The sequence below is a fragment of the Arachis ipaensis genome, chromosome B06 (assembly GCF_000816755.2).
Source record: "Arachis ipaensis cultivar K30076 chromosome B06, Araip1.1, whole genome shotgun sequence".
NCBI classification, from domain to species: Eukaryota; Viridiplantae; Streptophyta; class Magnoliopsida; order Fabales; family Fabaceae; genus Arachis; species Arachis ipaensis.
The window spans coordinates 70,155,189-70,174,207 of record NC_029790.2 but is presented as its reverse complement, the minus strand read 5'-3'; the positions used below and the strand labels follow the sequence as shown (position 1 = coordinate 70,174,207).

The 19,019-nt window shown below is 48.8% G+C and overlaps 1 protein-coding gene across 1 annotated transcript; it reads right to left on the bottom strand.

The window, feature by feature from the left end:
- LOC110263758 lies at positions 13,881-15,056 on the bottom strand. Its single transcript, XM_021105531.1, has one exon. The coding sequence runs from the start codon at positions 15,054-15,056 to the stop codon at positions 13,881-13,883; it is 1,176 nt and encodes a 391-aa protein (XP_020961190.1).

The following is a 19,019-nucleotide window of genomic DNA, read 5'->3' as shown; positions in this document are numbered from 1 at the left end:
CAGCTACATATATTAATCAAATCGGAAGAATGATGACATTTTAAGAATGATGACACATTTGTATAAAGAGGATGTTCGATAATAACATTTTAATTCTTTACCATAATCGCTTTCATTTTCTTTTTAGTTTTCCTTAAAAAAGGTAGGGACGTTTCAGAAAGAGAAAAAAAGAAAAGTTTCTTTTTAAGAACGTTTTTAATTTCAAGTTAATTTAAACTTAAAGAATAAGTTGAACCAAATAAGTAGATTAATTCTCAAATAAAACCGGGCTAATCTTGCTCCAAATTAACGAAAAATAAAACTAAGATGAACATTTCCTAGTTCATAAATATTTGAGAAAGTGCATGACAACAAATTATAGTAGTAGTAGAAATAGAAGTAGAAGGGAAGCAGTAGTGGCAGGAACGTTATTTGGAGGAAAATCTGAACAAGGACATGTAAATTGGAAGATAGTGAAATTTGGAAAGGAAGAGGAGTAAAAGATGTAACAACCCCGATTTTCGAGTACGCGAGATCTTTTCTGAAAGTATGAATTTCTCCGGAAGATCAGTAAGGGGAAAACCTTTGATATATCATCAAGAATCTCAATCCTCATTGTCATTATGTCATCTTTAAGTTAGAACCTTTCCCGAGGCAAGCTCGATGATGCAGTCGCGAAGAACCTAGTTTTTGAACCGTATCGGTTAGGAGTTTTAATTCGGTTTTTCGTAAATAGTCTCAGTTTGACAAACCGGACTCGATTTATGAGAGAAGAGAGATAATAGGATGATATTATCATTATATTAGTATTAGAAGCTTCTTGAATAATATTATAAGGTTACCTGGTCAGTTTTAGTTAAAAATAGAAAACCGGTTTAACCGGGTTCACAATTTACTGGTGCAGCTTAGCACCAACACTCTCTGATGACTTTAGCAATGCTAAGGCCTCATTATACATGTTTTATTCTCATAATAAATATGTTACTAGAGTCATTTATTCTAGTAGCTCAGAAAATAATTTTTAGAGATATTTTCACAAGTGTTCCGATACACCTAGTTTTAGTAGTTATACATCTGAGATATTTTAATATTATTTTAATCCACCTCCAAGCCAACCAATCACAACTCACCCTACACCCCCAAAACCCCCAAGGCTGGCTCATTTTCACTTTGTGGCCGAAAATAGGTAGAGAGAAAAAGAGAGAGAAGTTCTTAGTTCCAAATCTTCAAAGCTTGATTTCTGCTGAACTAAAACTCAAATCAAAATTCCAATCCGACCAAAATGATCCTCTCTTCTTTCTCTACATGATTATATGACTTATCAAGGCTGGGATCAAGGTGAGTTGGCTGCACCATCTCTCCATTGATTCAGTTTTGTACGAGATGTCTCTGGTACGGTTTGAAGGATGGATCGGGAACCCGCGGGCGAAGCTGGAACCGGATGGCCTGACTGGAATAATGGGGAGTGGTACCTTCAAAGACACTCCGACGCTCAAGTTAGATGGATCTAAGAGGCAGAAAGTGTGAGGAATGAATGAATACCTGGGGGGACCTTGGTCCTCTTATTTATAGGTGATGATGAATATCTTATCTTATCTTATTTGGTTAAGATAAGAGAGATATTTGGGTTAGAGGCTTTGAAGGGCCAGTGTTTGGGCCTTCGGTTTGAAGCGGGTTGTCCCCGGGTAACCGGGTATGCGGGATCCGTGGGTCGGATCCGTAACAGTTGCCCCCGCAGCGGGAGAGCGAGCGAGGTCGGTCTGTCGCTGGGAGACATTTGTCATGGGCTCGATTTTTTCTCGGGTGCCCGTCTGGTTTCTTTGAGATGACGTCGGTGCCTCGGTCTCCGTATCGTGGAAGATTCGTCTGACCGTTTAGGTCTGACGTGGCTCTTTCGTATCAGTCGTGTCTGTTGCGTTCTTCGAGGCGTTACCTTTTTTCGAGGGGGTATTTATTGCAGGCTGTGCTTTTTCTTTTTTGCCCTTGCGTTTGCTTTGCTTTCTAAGGGTATTTTCGTCGTTTGCTTTTTTCAAAAACCGTTTTGGTTTTCCTCCTTCAGTTCCCTCGTGCTGCTTTTACTTCTCTATTGCTTCTCTTTCTAATTACAGCATTTCCCATTCTCCATTTTCGCTTTCTGTGGTTTCGGTTGGTCTTCTTCTGCAGCGTCTTTCCTTCGGGTTTTTCTTCCTTTTATCAGGTTAGCATTTCTCTCGCTTCTTTTTTGCTTCTTCTGCTTTGTTTTTTGCAGTTTTTTGTTTTTGCTAAGTGTAGTTTTAGAGTAGTTTGTGGTGTTTAGATAGTTCCGTTGGGTTTTTTAGAAAGGGGCTTGGGGCGAGTGCCACCGTATAATTGGTGGTGTGCGGTGGCGGTGTTTGTTTTTGGTTTTTTACCCGCCGTCGTTTTCTGCCATGAGGTTTGGTTGACGGTGGTGCTCGTCGATATTTTAGGTATGGCTCGCCGACGGACGGAGGGTGTGAGGGCTCCGGTGGCCCCGGCGGGGGGTGTCCCTGACCTTTTTTCTTGGGTCACCAGTGATGTTTGGGGGACACCGTCGCGGATGACGGAGGCGGACCTCCAACAGCTCCGTGGTGAGGGGGCTGTTTGTGGGGGTGGCGACGCCGAACGCCACTACGAGCTTTTCCTCCCTGAGGTTGACGAGAGGGTTTGCTATACCAATCTCGATTCCCCGACAGTGCCGGATTGGATGTGGGTGTATGAGGCGATGTTCACCCGGCTTGGTGTTCGGCTTCCTTTTTCTCCTTTTGTTCAGCAATTGTTGAATCGGTGCTCCGTGGCGCTGTCCCAGCTACATCCGAATAGCTGGGCGGCAATACGGTCTTTTGAACTCGTTTGTGATTATTTAGAGCTACCTGCCTCAGTAAACGTTTTTCTTTTCCTTTTCTTGTGTACTCTTCCGACTAAGGAGGGGAAGCATAAGAAGGGGTATGTATCCTTCCGAGCTCAGCCCCACCGTTGGGTTTTCGGTTTGTATGAAGACTCCTTCCACGGTTTTAAGAGTGGTTATTTTAAAGTTCGTCCTGCGAGGGGGCATCACCCTTTTTGGTTGACGCTGGAGGGTGAGCGTCGGTTCCCCACTTACTGGAACTTTAAGGCTGGTCCGTCCGTATTTACTCGGGTTTCGAAGGAGTTCTTGTCTTCGGAGGAGCGGGATATCGCTCTTGTCCTGTGGCAGTTATTTGGGGAGCGTCCTCTTAATCCTCGGGACGTGATGGCTGATCCGGTTGCTTGCCAGTCATATGTTGGTGTGTGTCGCGTGTGTCCGTTCTTTACTTGTTTTTATGTTTTGTTTCCCATTTTCGTAACTTGGATTTTTGTTTCTTGTTTCCTTTGCAGTTGAGGTGGCTGGTGGCTTGACATCCTTGGCGTGTCTGAAGGCGGCGATGGCCCAGGAGGAGGAGTCGTCGTCCCCGGCTACTCCTGTTTCTAATCCTGCCGTGGAGTCTCAGCCGGTTTCTCAGGAGGGGATTTCCTCGGGTGCGCGGGCCGATGCTCAAGTTTCTCATGGCCCTGCGAACTCTCCTGAAGTCGTTGTGGTGCCGGCTGCTGAGGTTTCTCGGAAGAGGAAGAGGCCTGAGGACCCGAGCAGTGAAACTTTTGAGGATGAGGGTCTTGTGCCCAGTGTGATGGATCGACGCTTCGATGCCCCGGGGTTTATTGATCAACACTTGATGCCTGGAACGGAGCCGTTTTTTGATGGCTGCGATGTTTCGTTCCAGGCCAAGTCGGTGTATCGTGCTCTCCTCCGGTCTGCCATTGTTGTTCGGAAGGCTGAGCCTGTGATGGCTCAGGTCGGTTTGCTGGACAAGAAGCTTCGTCATTCTCATGCTGAGGTAGCCAAGTTGAAGGGGGAACTTGAGGCCGCCGAGGCCGCGAGGGAGAGGGCTGTGAAGTCTTCTGAGGAGGTCGGGTCAGAGATTCTCTGACTTGCCGAGGTTGAGACTTCGCTTCTCTCTCAGTTGGCAGAGGAGCGGCAGCGGGCTTCCGATGTAGGTTCTCAGGCTGCCATGCTTCTCGCCGAGTCGGAGGATCTAAAGGCCGAGGTTGCTGCCTTGAGGAGGGATAAGACGGAGTTACTAGCTGATGCGAAGGATGCAATTGCGGCTACCGAGGAGACGATGAGGGCTCAAGCTTCAGTGCTGGCTCCTGGTGTGGATATGTTTATGATGGGGGCCTTCAAGACTATTCGCGGTGGCCAGATTGTTGACCTTGAGTAGCTTTTACTTTTATCTCTTTGGATTTTTTCTTTGAGCTGTGCTTTTGGATATTTTTGGATGGCCAGGGGCCGTGTATTTTGATTTTGGAACACTTTATTTTCGTTTTAATGGTATTTTATCGACCGTTCGGGCCTTTTGTATGTTCCGTTATTGTTTTTGGGCCGTCCGGGCCTTTGGTATATTTTGTTGTTTTTGGGCCGTCAGGGCCTATCATGTATTCCGTTTTAGGCTATTTCGTGTGTATTTCGTTTGTTTCCTCGGACCGTCGTTTGGTCGGGTTCTTTTGTGGATATCTGCATGTTTGGGCCTGGGGGGTGATCAGTCCCCCGGTTGCGGCCGTGTCTTTGTTCCGCTTTTGGGATACTAAGGAAAATAGAAATAGCTTGTTCTAATGGAATTTTTATTGATGGTTGGGCCTCGTTAAAACCCTCCGTTGGTGGCGGGAAAGTGTACCCGAGTTCAAAACTTAAATGGGAAATAAAACCTATGAATTTGTAAACTGGTAGGAGAAGTACAAAAACAAAAATGAGGATAAGGGTGCGACCTTTGTAGGTTGGTCTATCCTTCTTTTGGGGTCGGGGGACCGATGTCGTTTCGTCGTAAGACGAGGTCGTCGGCCGCAAATTCTCGCCGGATGACTCCGTGATTGTATCTCAGGCTGATTCTTTGCTTTAGGGCTAGCTCCCTGAGATGGGTTATGCTTCTGGTTTCGTCGATGAGGTCTCGTTCTGCTTCCTCGTCGTTACCTCCTACCATTTTCCTGGGGCTTGGGTCTCCGATCTCTACCGGGATGACCGCCTCGACACCGTATGTTAGTCGGAAAGGTGTTTCTCCTGTTGTCGTTTGAGGTGTGGTTCGGTATGACCATAGGACCGACCCGAGTTCGTCGGTCCATAGCCCTTTGGCTTCGTCGAGCCGCTTTTTAAGTCCTTTGACGATTATTTTGTTTGCGGATTCCACCTGTCTGTTTGTCTGGGGGTGTTCTACCGAGCTGAAACGGTGGGATACACGCAGCCCCTCTAAAAATTCTCTGAATTTTTTGTCAGTGAATTGGGTTCCGTTGTCCGAGATGACGATCTCGGGGATCCCGAATCGGGTGATGATCCGACGCCAGAGGAATTTTCGGCATTGGGTTGCCGTTATGGTGGACAGGGGTTCGGCTTCGATCCATTTAGTATAGTAGTCTATGGCGACGATGAGGTATCTGAGTTGGCCAGGTGCCGTAGGGAAGGGTCCGACGAGGTCGATGCCCCAAGTGCCGAATGGCCGTTCTGCCGATATGGTGCTGAGCTGGTGCGGTGCGGCTTGGTGGATATTGGCGTGCCTTTGGCATTTGTCGTAGTTTTTAACTATTTGCATGGAATCTCGGATAACCGTGGGCCAGAAGTAGCCTGCTCTGATGACTTTTGGGCTAAAGTCTTGCCTCCAACGTGGTGACCGCAGCAGCCTTAGTGGATTTCATGGAGTATGTACTCCATGTTCTCGGGTTCGATGCATTTGAGCAGGGGTTGCGAGAATCCGCGTTTGTATAGCTGTCCTGCGACAATGGTATAGTTGGCGGCTTCCCTTTTTATTCGCTTTTCCTCTTTGGGGTCTAGTGGCAGTGTTCCATCGAGGAGGTATTGCAGGATCGGGTAGGTCCAAGATCCCTGGTTTGAGATTGTCAGGTGAGCGTTGGTTGTTGTTGACACGGAGGGTGTCTTAACGACTTCCTGGATTAACGATTTGTTACCGTGTCCGGGTTTGGTGCTGGCTAGTTTGGAGAGTAGGTCTGCTCTGGCATTTCGTTCCCTAGGGACGTGCCGTATGGTGACGTGTTCGAATCCTTTTCTTAGTTTGTTTACCTTGGCGAGGTATTGTTGGAGTAGGGGGTCTCGTGTTTGGTAGTCTCCGTTAATTTGGGAACTGACTACTTGTGAATCGGTATTTACTTCTAGGACCTTTGCTCCGATTTCCTGGGCTAATGATAGGCCTGCCAAGAGGGCCTCGTATTCTGCTTGGTTGTTTGATACTGGAAATTCGTATCGTACCGACTGTTCGATCGTGATTCCGTCTTGATTTTCGAGTATGACTCCGGCGCCTCCGTAGGTGGAGTTTGATGAGCCGTCGACATGTAGTTTCCATTCTTCGGGGGTGAGCTTTCCCGGGGTCATCTCGGCGATGAAGTCGGCCATAGCTTGTGCTTTGATCACATTCCGGGGTTCGAATTTGATCTGGAATTGAGATAGTTCGATGGACCACGCTAGCATTCTTCCAGCTAGGTCGGGTTTCTGCAACACCTGTTTGACCGCTTGGTCGGTTCGAACTGTCACGGGATGAGCTTGGAAGTATTGTCATAGGCGTCGGGAGGCTGTAAGGAGTGTGAAAGCTAGCTTTTCTAAGCGTGAGTAGCGAGCTTCCGCGTCTTGTAGGACTTTGCTTATGAAGTATACGGGTTTTTGTTCCTTTTTCTCGTTTTCACGGACGAGTGCTGCTGCGAGTGCTTCTTCCGTTATGGAGAGGTATAAGTAAAGTGTTTCCCCTGTTTGGGGTTTGGCGAGGATTGGTGGTTCCGCTAGGACCCTCTTGAAGTGTTGGAATGCTTCTTCACATTCCGTCTCCCATTTGAAGGGGGCTTCTTTTTTCATTAGTTTGAAGAAAGGGGTCGCTTTTTGGGCCGAAGCCTCGAGAAAGCGTGACAATGCCGTTAGTCGGCCGGTGAGCCTTTGGATGTCTTTAAGGTTTTTGGGGCTCGTCATCTCGAGGACGGCGCGGCATTTCTCTGGGTTTGCTTCAACTCCGCCTTGCGTAATCATGAAGCCGAGGAACTTCCCTGCCTCCATTCCGAAGGCACATTTTGCCGGGTTGAGTCGCATTTGGTGCTTTCGTAGGGTGTTCATTATGACCTTGAGGTCGTCGGTTAGTTGTTCGCCGGATTCGGTCTTGGCGAGCATCTCGTCTATGTAGACTTCTAATTTGTTACCGGATATGTCTCGGAATATCTTGTTAACCAGTCTTTGATAGGTTGCTCCAGCATTTTTTAGACCGAAGGGCATTACTGTGTAGCAGTACGTCCCATCTGGGGTGATGAACGCTGTTTTCTCTTCGTCTGGTCGGTGCATCGGAATCTGGTTGTATCCGGAATATGCGTCCATGAAGCTGAGGTATCGGTGACCGGATGCAGCGTCTACCAATCCGTCGATGTTTGGTAGGGGGAAGGCGTCCTTCGGACAAGCCTTGTTGAGGTCCGTGTAGTCGACGCACATTCGCCATTTCCCATTAGATTTTTTCACTAGTACGACGTTGGCTAGCCAGGTCATGTAGGGGAGTTCTCGGATAAAGTTGGCCTCGAGTAGGGCTTTAACTTATTTTTTAACCTCGGTGGCTCGGTCCGGTGACATTTTTCTTCTCCTTTGTGCTACTGGTTTAGCTTTGGGGTCCACGGCTAGACGGTGAGACATTAGGTCGGGGTTTATTCCCGGCATGTCGGCCGGTGTGAATGCAAACAGGTCCCTATTTTGTTTCAGGAGTTGAGAGAGCTCCTCTTTGAGGTCATATGGGAGGTTCCTATTAATAAAGGTATATTCGTCTTTGGTTGGTCCTATTTGTAGTTTTTCCATATCTCCTTCTGGCTCTGGCCTGGGTTGGCCGTCTTGTCGGGCATCCAGATCGGCTAGGAATACTCCGGCCGCATCTCGGGATTTCTTCCTTAGGGCTTTCCCTGGGGGGTTGCTTTTGGGTTCTCGGGTTATGTCTTTCCCTCTCCGACGACCTGTCTCTCTCCGCGCGTCTCGGTTCTCTGATGATTTTGGCAAATTCTGGGAGTTTGCCGTCTCGTATGGCCTGTTCAAGGGCGTCTTTAAGGTCGAAACAATCTTGTGTTCTGTGACCGTAACCTCAGTGGTATTCGCAGTAAAGGGTTTTGTTGCCTCCTGTCCTTTCTTTGAGTTGCCGGGCTTTCGGAATGATGCCTCGATCTGCTATTTGGTGGTATACCTCGGTAATTGGTTCTGTCAGGGGCGTGTAATTAGAGAATTTGCCTATTCTCGGTGGTCGGCTAGTTGGCCTGGCGTGGTCCCGTTGATTCTCTTTGATTGTTGGATTTTGGTGAGAAGCCGAATTGCCGCGCTGGGCGTTGCCGTGCTGCCGCTTATTGGCGGCGACGACCTGGCTGACTTCTTCGTCGTTGATGTAATCTTTGGCGACGTTCTGGATCTCATGCATGGTCCATACCGGTCTGGTGGTGAGGTGTTTGCGAAAATCTTCGTTCATTAGCCCATTGGTCAGGCAAAGGCTTGCGACGGAATCCGTGAGTCCGTCGACCGTTAGGCATTCGTCGTTGAAGCGGTCGAGGTATTTTCTTGTGGATTCTTCTTGTTTTTGCGTGACCCCTAGTAAGCTGATGGGGTGTTTGGCTTTGGTGATCCTAGTAGTGAACTGGGCCATGAACTTTCGTGTAATATCGTGGAAGCTGGCTATGGATCCGTTCGGGAGGGCGTTGAACCATTTGATCGCTGGCCCGGCGAGGGTTACCGGGAAGGCTCTGCATTGGACCGCATCGGCCGCTCCTTCTAGGTTCATTCTGGCCTCAAAAGCCGTTAGGTGTTCTTGGGGATCCTTAGTTCCATCGTACTTCATATCGGTAGGTTTGTCGAAGCCTTTGGGGAGTTTTGCCCTTAGGATTCTTTCTGTGAAGGGTGTAGCTCCCATTATTATATGGTCGTTTCTCGTGCGTTTGGTGTTTCGGTCCCTCCGATCTTCGTCTGAGTAGTGTTGATAACTCAGATCTCGAGAAGCGCTGCGGTTATGTTTCTTGTTGTATCGCCGTTCTGGCGATTTCTCGTGTCTGTGATCGCGTGACGAGCTGCGACCGTCTCTTCTGTCGTGTCGTCGGGTTGGTGACCTACCGCGGCGAGATCTTGATCTGGAGGTTGCATGGCTTCCGTGCTCGTTGTTGTGTTTTCCTTTATTGGTTATCTTGCCTTCGAGTTCCTGAACTCGGAGGCAGAGATCCTGGATGATCTGCGCTGCTTTGTCGCTGGCTTTCTCAGGATGTCGTCGGTCCGTGACGTCGTGATCGTTCGCGTTTTGGATAGTGCTTGCTATTCTCGCTTGGTTTGTGACTTCACGGTGCTCGGGGGTTGGGTTAATCGGTTGAGAGTCATCCTGGCTTGAGGGGGTTTCCTCTAGGACGTCCCCCATCGGGCCCAGCTGGCGCAGGGTCCCCACAGACGGCGCCAATGTACGAGATGTCTCTGGTACGGTTTGAAGGGTGGATCGGGAACCCGCGGGCGAAGCTGGAACCGGATGGCCTGACTGGAACAATGGGGGGTGGTACCTGCAAAGACACTCCGACGCTCAAGTCAGAATGGATCTAAGAGGCAGAAAGTGTGAGGAATGAATGAATACCTGGGGGGACCTGGGTCCTCTTATTTATAGGTGATGATGAATATCTTATCTTATCTTATTTGGTTAAGATAAGAGAGATATTTGGGTTAGAGGCTTTGAAGGGCCGGTGTTTGGGCCTTCGGGTTGAAGCGAGTTGTCCCCGGGTAACCGGGTATGCGGGATCCGTGGGTCGGATCCGTAACAGTAACCCCCGCAGCGGGAGAGCGAGCGAGGTCGGTCTGTCGCTGGGAGACGTTTGTCATGGGCTCGATTTTTTCTCGGGTGCCCGTCTGGTTTCTTTGAGATGAGGTCGGTGCCTCGGTCTCCGTATCGTGGAAGATTCGTCTGACCGTTTAGGTCTGACGTGGCTCTTCCGTATCAGTCGTGTCTATTGCGTTCTTCGAGGCGTTACCTTTTTTCGAGGGGGTATTTATTGCAGGCTGTGCTTTTTCTTTTTTGCCCTTGCGTTTGCTTTTCTTTCTAAGGGTATTTTCGTCGTTTGCTTTTTTCAAAAACCGTTTTGGTTTTCCTCCTTCAGTTCCCTCATGCTGCTTTTACTTCTCTATTGCTTCTCTTTCTAATTACAGCATTTCCCATTCTCCATTTTCGCTTTCTGTGGTTTCGGTTGGTCTTCTTCTGCAGCGTCTTTCCTTTGGGTTTTTCTTCCTTTTATCAGGTTAGCATTTCTCTCGCTTCTTTTTTGCTTCTTCTGCTTTGTTTTTTGCAGTTTTTTGTTTTTGCTAAGTGTAGTTTTAGAGTAGTTTGTGGTGTTTAGATAGTTCCGTTGGGTTTTTTAGAAAGGGGCTTGGGGCGAGTGCCACCGTATAATTGGTGGTGTGCGGTGGCGGTGTAAGTTTTTGGTTTTTTACCCGCCGTCGTTTTCTGCCGTGAGGTTTGGCTGACGGTGATGCTCGTCGATATTTTAGGTATGGCTCGCCGACGGACGGAGGGTGTGAGGGCTCCGGTGGCCCCGACGGGGGGTGTCCCTGACCTTTTTTCTTGGGTCACCAGTGATGTTTGGGGGACACCGTCGCGGATGACGGAGGCGGACCTCCAACGGCTCCGTGGTGAGGGGGCTGTTTGTGGGGGTGGCGACGCCGAACGCCACTACGAGCTTGCCCTCCCTGAGGTTGACGAGAGGGTTTGCTATACCAATCTCGATTCCCCGACAGTGCCGGATTGGATGTGGGTGTATGAGGCGATGTTCACCCAGCTTGGTGTTCGGCTTCCTTTTTCTCCTTTTGTTCAGCAATTGTTGAATCGGTGCTCCGTGGCGCTGTCCCAGCTACATCCGAACAGCTGGGCGGCAATACGGTCTTTTGAACTCGTTTGTGATTATTTAGAGCTACCTGCCTCAGTAAACGTTTTTCTTTTCCTTTTCTTTTGTACTCTTCCGACTAAGGAGGGGAAGCATAAGAAGGGGTATGTATCCTTCCGAGCTCAGCCCCACCGTCGGGTTTTCGGTTTGTATGAAGACTCCTTCCACGGTTTTAAGAGTGGTTATTTTAAAGTTCGTCCTGCGAGGGGGCATCACTCTTTTTGGTTGACGCTGGAGGGTGAGCGTCGGTTCCCCACTTACTGGAACTTTAAGGCTGGTCCGTCCGTATTTACTCGGGTTTCGAAGGAGTTCTTGTCTTCGGAGGAGCGGGATATCGCTCTTGTCCTGTGGCAGTTATTTGGGGAGCGTCCTCTTAATCCTCGGGACGTGATGGGTGATCCGGTTGCTTGCCGGTCGTATGTTGGTGTGTGTCGCGTGTGTCCGTTCTTTACTTGTTTTTATGTTTTGTTTCCCATTTTTGTAACTTGGATTTTTGTTTCTTGTTTCCTTTGCAGTTGAGATGGCTGGTGGCTTGACATCCTTGGCGCGTCTGAAGGCGGCGATGGCCCAGGAGGAGGGGTCGTTGTCCCCGGCTACTCCTGTTTCTAATCCTGCCGTGGAGTCTCAGCCGGTTTCTCAGGAGGTGATTTCCTCGGGTGCACGGGTCGATGCTCAAGTTTCTCCTGGCCCTGCGAACTCTCCTGAAGTCGTTGTGGTGACGGCTGCTGAGGCTTCTCGGAAGAGGAAGAGGCCTGAGGACCCGAGCAGTGAAACTTTTGAGGATGAGGGTCTTGTGCCCAGTGTGATGGATCGACGCTTCGATGCCCCGGGGTTTATTGATCAACACTTGATGCCTGGAACGGAGCCGTTTTTTGATGGCTGCGATGTTTCGTTCCAGGCCAAGTCGGTGTATCGTGCTCTCCTCCGGTCTGCCGTTGTTGTTCGGAAGGCTGAGCTTGTGATGGCTCAGGTCGGTTTGCTGGACAAGAAGCTTCGTCATTCTCATGCTGAGGTAGCCAAGTTGAAGGGGGAACTTGAGGCCGCCGAGGCTGCGAGGGAGAGGGCTGTGAAGTCTTCTGAGGAGGCCGGGTCAGAGATTCTCCGACTTGCCGAGGTTGAGACTTCGCTTCTCTCTCAGTTGGCAGAGGAACGGTAGCGGGCTTCCGATGTAGGTTCTCAGGCTGCCATGCTTCTCGCCGAATCGGAGGCTCTAAAGGCCGAGGTTGCTGCCTTGAGGAGGGAGAAGACGGAGTTACTAGCTGATGCGAAGGATGCAATTGCGGCTACCGAGGAGACGATGAGGGCTCAAGCTTCAGTGCTGGCTCCTGGTGTGGATATGTCCGTGATGGGGGCCTTCAAGACTGTTCGCGGTGGCCAGATTGTTGACCTTGAGTAGCTTTTACTTTTATCTCTTTGGATTTTTTCTTTGAGCTGTGCTTTTGGATATTTTTGGATGGCCAGGGGCCGTGTATTTTGATTTTGGAACACTTTATTTTCATTTTAATGGTATTTTATCGGCCGTTCGGGCCTTTCGTATGTTCCGTTGTTGTTTTTGGGCCGTCCGGGCCTTTGGTATGTTTTGTTGTTTTTGGGCCGTCAGGGCCTATTATGTATTCCGTTTTAGGCTATTTCGTGTGTATTTCGTTTGTTTCCTCGGACCGTCGTTTGGTCGGGTTCTTTTGTGGATATCCGCATGTTTGGGCCTGGGGGGTGATCAGTCCCCCCGGTTGCGGCCGTGTCTTTGTTCCGCTTTTGGGATACTAAGGAAAATAGAAATAGCTTGTTCTAATGGAATTTTTATTGATGGTTGGGCCTCGTTAAAACCCTCCGTTGGTGGCGGGAAAGTGTACCCGAGTTCAAAACTTAAATGGGAAATAAAACCTATGAATTTGTAAACTGGTAGGAGAAGTACAAAAACAAAAATGAGGATAAGGGTGCGACCTTTGTAGGTTGGTCTAGGCGTAGTATCGTCGCAAGTTGGCGGCGTTCCATGTTCTCGGGATTTCGTCACTGTTGAGCCGTTCGAGTTTGTACGCTCCTTTTCCGATTACAGCCTTGACTCTATATGGTCCTTCCCAATTGGGGGTGAGCTTTCCTTCTCCTGGGGTCGGGGGACCGATGTCGTTTCGTCGTAAGACAAGGTCGTCGGCCGCAAATTCTCGCCGGATGACTCCGTGATTGTATCTCAGGCTGATTCTTTGCTTTAGGGCTAGCTCCCTGAGATGGGTTATGCTTCTGGTTTCGTCGATGAGGTCTCGTTCTGCTTCCTCGTCGTTACCTCCTACCATTTTCCTGGGGCTTGGGTCTCTGATCTCTACCGGGATGACCTCCTCGACACCGTATGTTAGTCGGAAAGGTGTTTCTCCTGTTGTCGTTTGAGGTGTGGTTCGGTATGACCATAGGACCGACCCGAGTTCGTCGGCCCATAGCCCTTTGGCTTCGTCGAGCCACTTTTTAAGTCCTTTGATGCTTATTTTGTTTGCGGATTCCACCTGTCCGTTTGTCTGGGGGTGTTCTACCGAGCTGAAACGGTGGGATACACGCAGCCCCTCTAAAAATTCTCTGAATTTTTTGTCGGTGAATTGGGTTCCGTTGTCCGAGATGACGATCTCGAGGATCCCGAATCGGGTGATGATCTGACGCCAGAGGAATTTTCGGCATTAGGTTGCCGTTATGGTGGACAGGGGTTCGGCTTCGATCCATTTAGTATAGTAGTCTATGGCGACGATGAGGTATCTGAGTTGGCCAGGTGCCGTAGGGAAGGGTCCGACGAGGTTGATGCCCCAAGTGCCGAATGGCCGTTCTGCCGATATGGTGCTGAGCTGGTGCGGTGCGGCTTGGTGGATATTGGCGTGCCTTTGGCATTTGTCGTAGTTTTTAACTATTTGCATGGAATCTCGGATAACCGTGGGCCAGAAGTAGCCTGCTCTGATGACTTTTTGGGCTAAAGTCTTGCCTCCAACGTGGTGACCGCAGCAGCCTTAGTGGATTTCACGGAGTATGTACTCCGTGTTCTCGGGTTCGATGCATTTGAGCAGGGGTTGCGAGAATCCGCGTTTGTATAGCTGTCCTGCGACAATGGTATAGTTGGCGGCTTCCCTTTTTATTCGCTTTTCCTCTTTGGGGTCTGGTGGCAGTGTTCCATCGAGGAGGTATTGCAGGATCGGGTAGGTCCAAGATCCCTGGTTTGAGATTGTCAGGTGAGCGTTGGTTGTTGTTGACACGGAGGGTGTCTTAACGACTTCCTGGATTAACGATTTGTTACCGTGTCCGGGTTTGGTGCTGGCTAGTTTGGAGAGTAGGTCTGCTCTGGCATTTCGTTCCCTAGGGACGTGCCGTATGGTGACGTGTTCAAATCCTTTTCTTAGTTTGTTTACCTTGGCGAGGTATTGTTGGAGTATGGGGTCTCGTGTCTGGTAGTCTCCGTTAATTTGGGAACTGACTACTTGTGAATTGGTATTTACTTCTAGGACCTTTGCTCCGACTTCCTGGGCTAATGATAGGCCTGCCAAGAGGGCCTCGTATTCTGCTTGGTTGTTTGATACTAGAAATTCGTATCGTACCGACTGTTCGATCGTGATTCCGTCTTGATTTTCGAGTATGACTCCGGCGCCTCCGTAGGTGGAGTTTGATGAGCCGTCGACATGTAGTTTCCATGATTCGAGGGTGAGCTTTCCCGGGGTCATCTCGATGAAGTCGGCCATAGCTTGTGCTTTGATCGCATTCCGGGGTTCGAATTTGATCTGGAATTGAGATAGTTCGATGGACCACGCTAGCATTCTTCCAGCTAGGTCGGGTTTCTGCAACACCTGTTTGACCGCTTGGTCGGTTCGAACTGTCACGAGATGAGCTTGGAAGTATTGTCGTAGGCGTCGGGAGGCTGTAAGGAGTGTGAAAGCTAGCTTTTCTAAGCGTGAGTAGCGAGCTTCCGCGTCTTGTAGGACTTTGCTTATGAAGTATACGGGTTTTTGTTCCTTTTTCTCGTTTTCACGGACGAGTGCTGCTGCGAGTGCTTCTTCCGTTATGGAGAGGTATAAGTAAAGTGTTTCCCCTGTTTGGGGTTTGGCGAGGATTGGTGGTTCCGCTAGGACCCTCTTGAAGTGTTGGAATGCTTCTTCACATTCCGTCTCCCATTTGAAGGGGGCTTCTTTTTTCATTAGTTTGAAGAAAGGGGTCGCTTTTTGGCCGAAGCCCCGAGAAAGCGTGACAATGCCGTTAGTCGGCCGGTGAGCCTTTGGATGTCTTTAAGGTTTTTGGGGCTCGTCATCTCGAGGACGGCGCGGTATTTCTCTGGGTTTGCTTCAACTCTGCGTTGCGTAATCATGAAGCCGAGGAACTTCCCTGCCTCCATTCCGAAGGCACATTTTGCCGGGTTGAGTCGCATTTGGTGCTTTCGTAGGGTGTTCATTATGACTTTGAGGTCGTCGGTTAGTTGTTCGCCGGATTCGGTCTTGGCGAGCATGTCGTCTATGTAAACTTCTAATTTGTTACCGGATAAGTCTCGGAATATCTTGTTAACCAGTCTTTGGTAGGTTGCTCCAGCGTTTTTTAGGCCGAAGGGCATTACTGTGTAGCAGTACGTCCCGTCTGGGGTGATGAACGCTGTTTTCTCTTCGTCTGGTCGGTGCATCGGAATCTGGTTGTATCCGGAATATGCGTCCATGAAGCTGAGGTATCGGTGACCGGATGCAGCGTCTACCAATCCGTCGATGTTTGGTAGGGGGAAGGCGTCCTTCGGACAAGCTTTGTTGAGGTCCGTGTAATCGACGCACATTCGCCATTTCCCGTTAGATTTTTTCACTAGTACGACGTTGGCTAGCCAGGTCATGTAGGGGAGTTCTCGGATAAAGTTGGCCTCGAGTAGGGCTTTAACTTGTTTTTTGACCTCGGTGGCTCGGTCCGGTGACATTTTTCTTCTCCTTTGTGCTATTGGTTTAGCTTTGGGATCCACGGCTAGACGGTGAGACATTAGGTCGGGGCTTATTCCCGGCATGTCGGCCGGTGTGAATGCAAACAGGTCCCTATTTTGTTTCAGGAGTTGAGAGAGCTCCTCTTTGAGGTCGTATGGGAGGTTCCTGTTAATGAAGGTGTACTCATCCTTGGTTGGCCCTATTTGTAATTATTCCATATCCCCTTCTGGCTCTGGCCTGGGTTGGCCGTCTTGTCGGGCATCCAGACCGGCTAGGAATACTCCGGCCGCATCTCGGGATTTCTTCCTTAGGGCTTTCCCTGGGGGGTTGCTTTTGGGTTCTCGGGTTACGTCCTTCCCTCTTCGACGACCTGTCTCTCTCCGCGCGTCTCGGTTCTCTGATGATTTTGGCAAATTCTGGGAGTTTGCCGTCTCGTATGGCTTGTTCAAGGGCGTCTTTAAGGTCGAAACAATCTTGTGTTCTGTGACCGTAACCTCGGTGGTATTCGCAGTAAAGGGTTTTGTTGCCTCCTGTCCTTTCTTTGAGTTGCCAGGCTTTCGGAATGATGCCTCGATCTGCTATTTGGTGGTATACCTCGGTAATTGGTGCTGTCAGGGGCGTGCAATTAGAGAATTTGCCTATTCTCGGTGGTCGGCTAGTCGGCCTGGGGTGGTCCCGTTGATTCTCTTTGAGTGTTGGGTTTTGGTGAGAAGCCGAATTGCCGCGCTGGGCGTTGCCGTGCTGCTGCTTGTTGGCGGTGACGACCTGGCTGACTTCTTCGTCGTTGATGTAATCTTTGGCGACGTTCTGGATCTCATGCATGGTCCATACCGGTCTGGTGGTGAGGTGTTTGCGAAAATCTTCGTTCATTAGCCCATTGGTCAGGCAAAGGCTTGCGACGGAATCCGTGAGTCCGTCGACCGTTAGGCATTCGTCGTTGAAGCGGTCGAGGTACCCTTAGGATTCTTTCTGTGAAGGGTGTAGCTCCCATTATTATATGGTCGTTTCTCATGCGTTTGGTGTTTCGGTCCCTCCGATCTTCGTCTGAGTAGTGTTGATAACTCAGATCTCGAGAAGCGCTGCGGTTATGTTTCTTGTTGTATCGCCGTTCTGGCGATTTCTCGTGTCTGTGATCGCGTGATGAGCTGCGACCGTCTCTTCTGTCGTGTCATCGGGTTGGCGACCTACCGCGGCGAGATCTTGATCTGGAGGTTGCATGGCTTCCGTGCTCGTTGTTGTGATTCCCTTTATTGGTTATCTTGCCTTCGAGTTCCTGAACTCGGAGGCAGAGATCCTGGATGATCTGTGCTGCTTTGTCGCTGGCTTTCTCAGGATGTCGTCGGTCCGTGACGTCGTGATCGTTCGCGTTTTGGATAGTGCTTGCTATTCTCGCTTGGTTTGTGACTTCACGGTGCTCGGGGGTTGGGTTAATCGGTTGAGAGTCATCCTGGCTTAAGGGGGTTTCCTCTAGGACGTCCCCCATCGGGCCCAGCTGGCGCAGGGTCCCCACAGACGGTGCCAATGTACGAGATGTCTCTGGTACGGTTTGAAGGGTGGATCGGGAACCCGCGGGCGAAGCTAGAACCGGATGGCCTGACTGGAACAATGGGGGTGGTACCTGCAAAGACACTCCGACACTCAAGTCAGAATGGATCTAAGAGGCAGAAAGTGTGAGGAATGAATGAATACCTGGGGGGACCTGGGTCCTCTTATTTATAGGTGATGATGAATATCTTATCTTATCTTATTTGGTTAAGATAAGAGAGATATTTGGGTTAGAGGCTTTGAAGGGCCGGTGTTTGGGCCTTCGGGTTGAAGCGGGTTGTCCCCGGGTAACCGGGTATACGGGTTGTTCCCTTTCAAGGAAACATGCTTAAATATGTGTTTTCTTGATGTGATTTAGGAGGAAAAAGTGCTTAAGGACCACCTGAAAATCTAACTGAGTTAGGGGCAGCAAAATCAGGTAGGGTGCCACGAAATTAATCTTGATTATTTGTGTTTGAGATGTTTGAATGTTGTATAATTTGGCTGTGCTAAAAATTGGTTGCATATATGATTGATTCTTGGTGAAGATTTGGTGAAATTTTGATGAAATTTGATGAAATTCAAGCTTTAAAGTTCATGTTCTTGGCCAGCTGGAAAAACGAAACCCTAAGCTTAAATTGAGGTTCAATTTGTGTTGAAATCATGTAGAAAAGATGGGGTTTTAGTGGCTGCTAATTTATTATGAATTATAGTAAAAATCGGTTGCTGAAAAGACTGAAAAATGGGTAAAAACAGAGAAAGAATCTGAAGAATTTATGAAGAACATGAAGAACACTTTGAGTGTGGTAAAGAACAATGAAGAACACCTTTTTGATTCATAAAAGGGAAAGGAAGTAATTATTTTGGTGTTTGAGGGGTTATTTGGTAATTTCTGAAAGTTAGGGTGGTAAAAATAGAAATATTAAAAGTTACGGGTGGTAAAAAGACTCTAACAAGGAACAGGCTCATATAGTAAATAATAGTTAATAATTAAGAGGGATAAGTTAGTAACACTTAGCTTCTTGTATGACCATGGCATACTGGGAGTTGGGTCGTTGCAAAAGAAATGGTGTGATAGGTGGCTGGAGAATATTACAGTTGAGAATATTACATACCTATGGCATCAATAGTCCAGTAATGCTTAGATTCACGCCCACGTTTATGTTTAGGTTCGGATGGATGCTCAGATATAGTTGGAGCAACTGATGATGGCTCAGAAGAATTTGAAGCTGCCGACTTGTCTCGGGAGGAACTTGCAACTTTTATCGACTTATCTCGGGAGGAATTTGTAGCTGCGACTTGTCTCGGGAGGAATTTGAAGCTGCCAACTTGTCTCGGGAGGAATTTGAAGCTGCTGACATGTCCCGGGAGGAATTTGCAGCTGCTGCCGACTTGTGTCGGGAGGAATTTTCCGCTGCTGCCAACTTGTCTTGGGAGAAATTTACAGCAGCTGCGGACTTGACTTGTGATGCATTTGAAGCTGCCGACTTGTCTTGGGATGAATCTGTAGCTGCTATTGACTTGTCTTGTGAAGAATTTGTAGGTGATATTGACTTGTCTTGTGAAGAATTTGTAGCTGCTGCTGCTTTAAGTAGATTCTTGTACCTCTTTTGCTTTGGCATATCTGTATAATAGATCAAATATATATATATATAAAGAATATTACATTGCATACATTGCATATTA

Coding starts and splice junctions, on each gene's coding strand:
- LOC110263758 (XM_021105531.1), bottom strand. CDS start 15,056: ATGAAAAAAGAAGCCCCCTTCAAATGGGAGACGGAATGTGAAGAAGCA.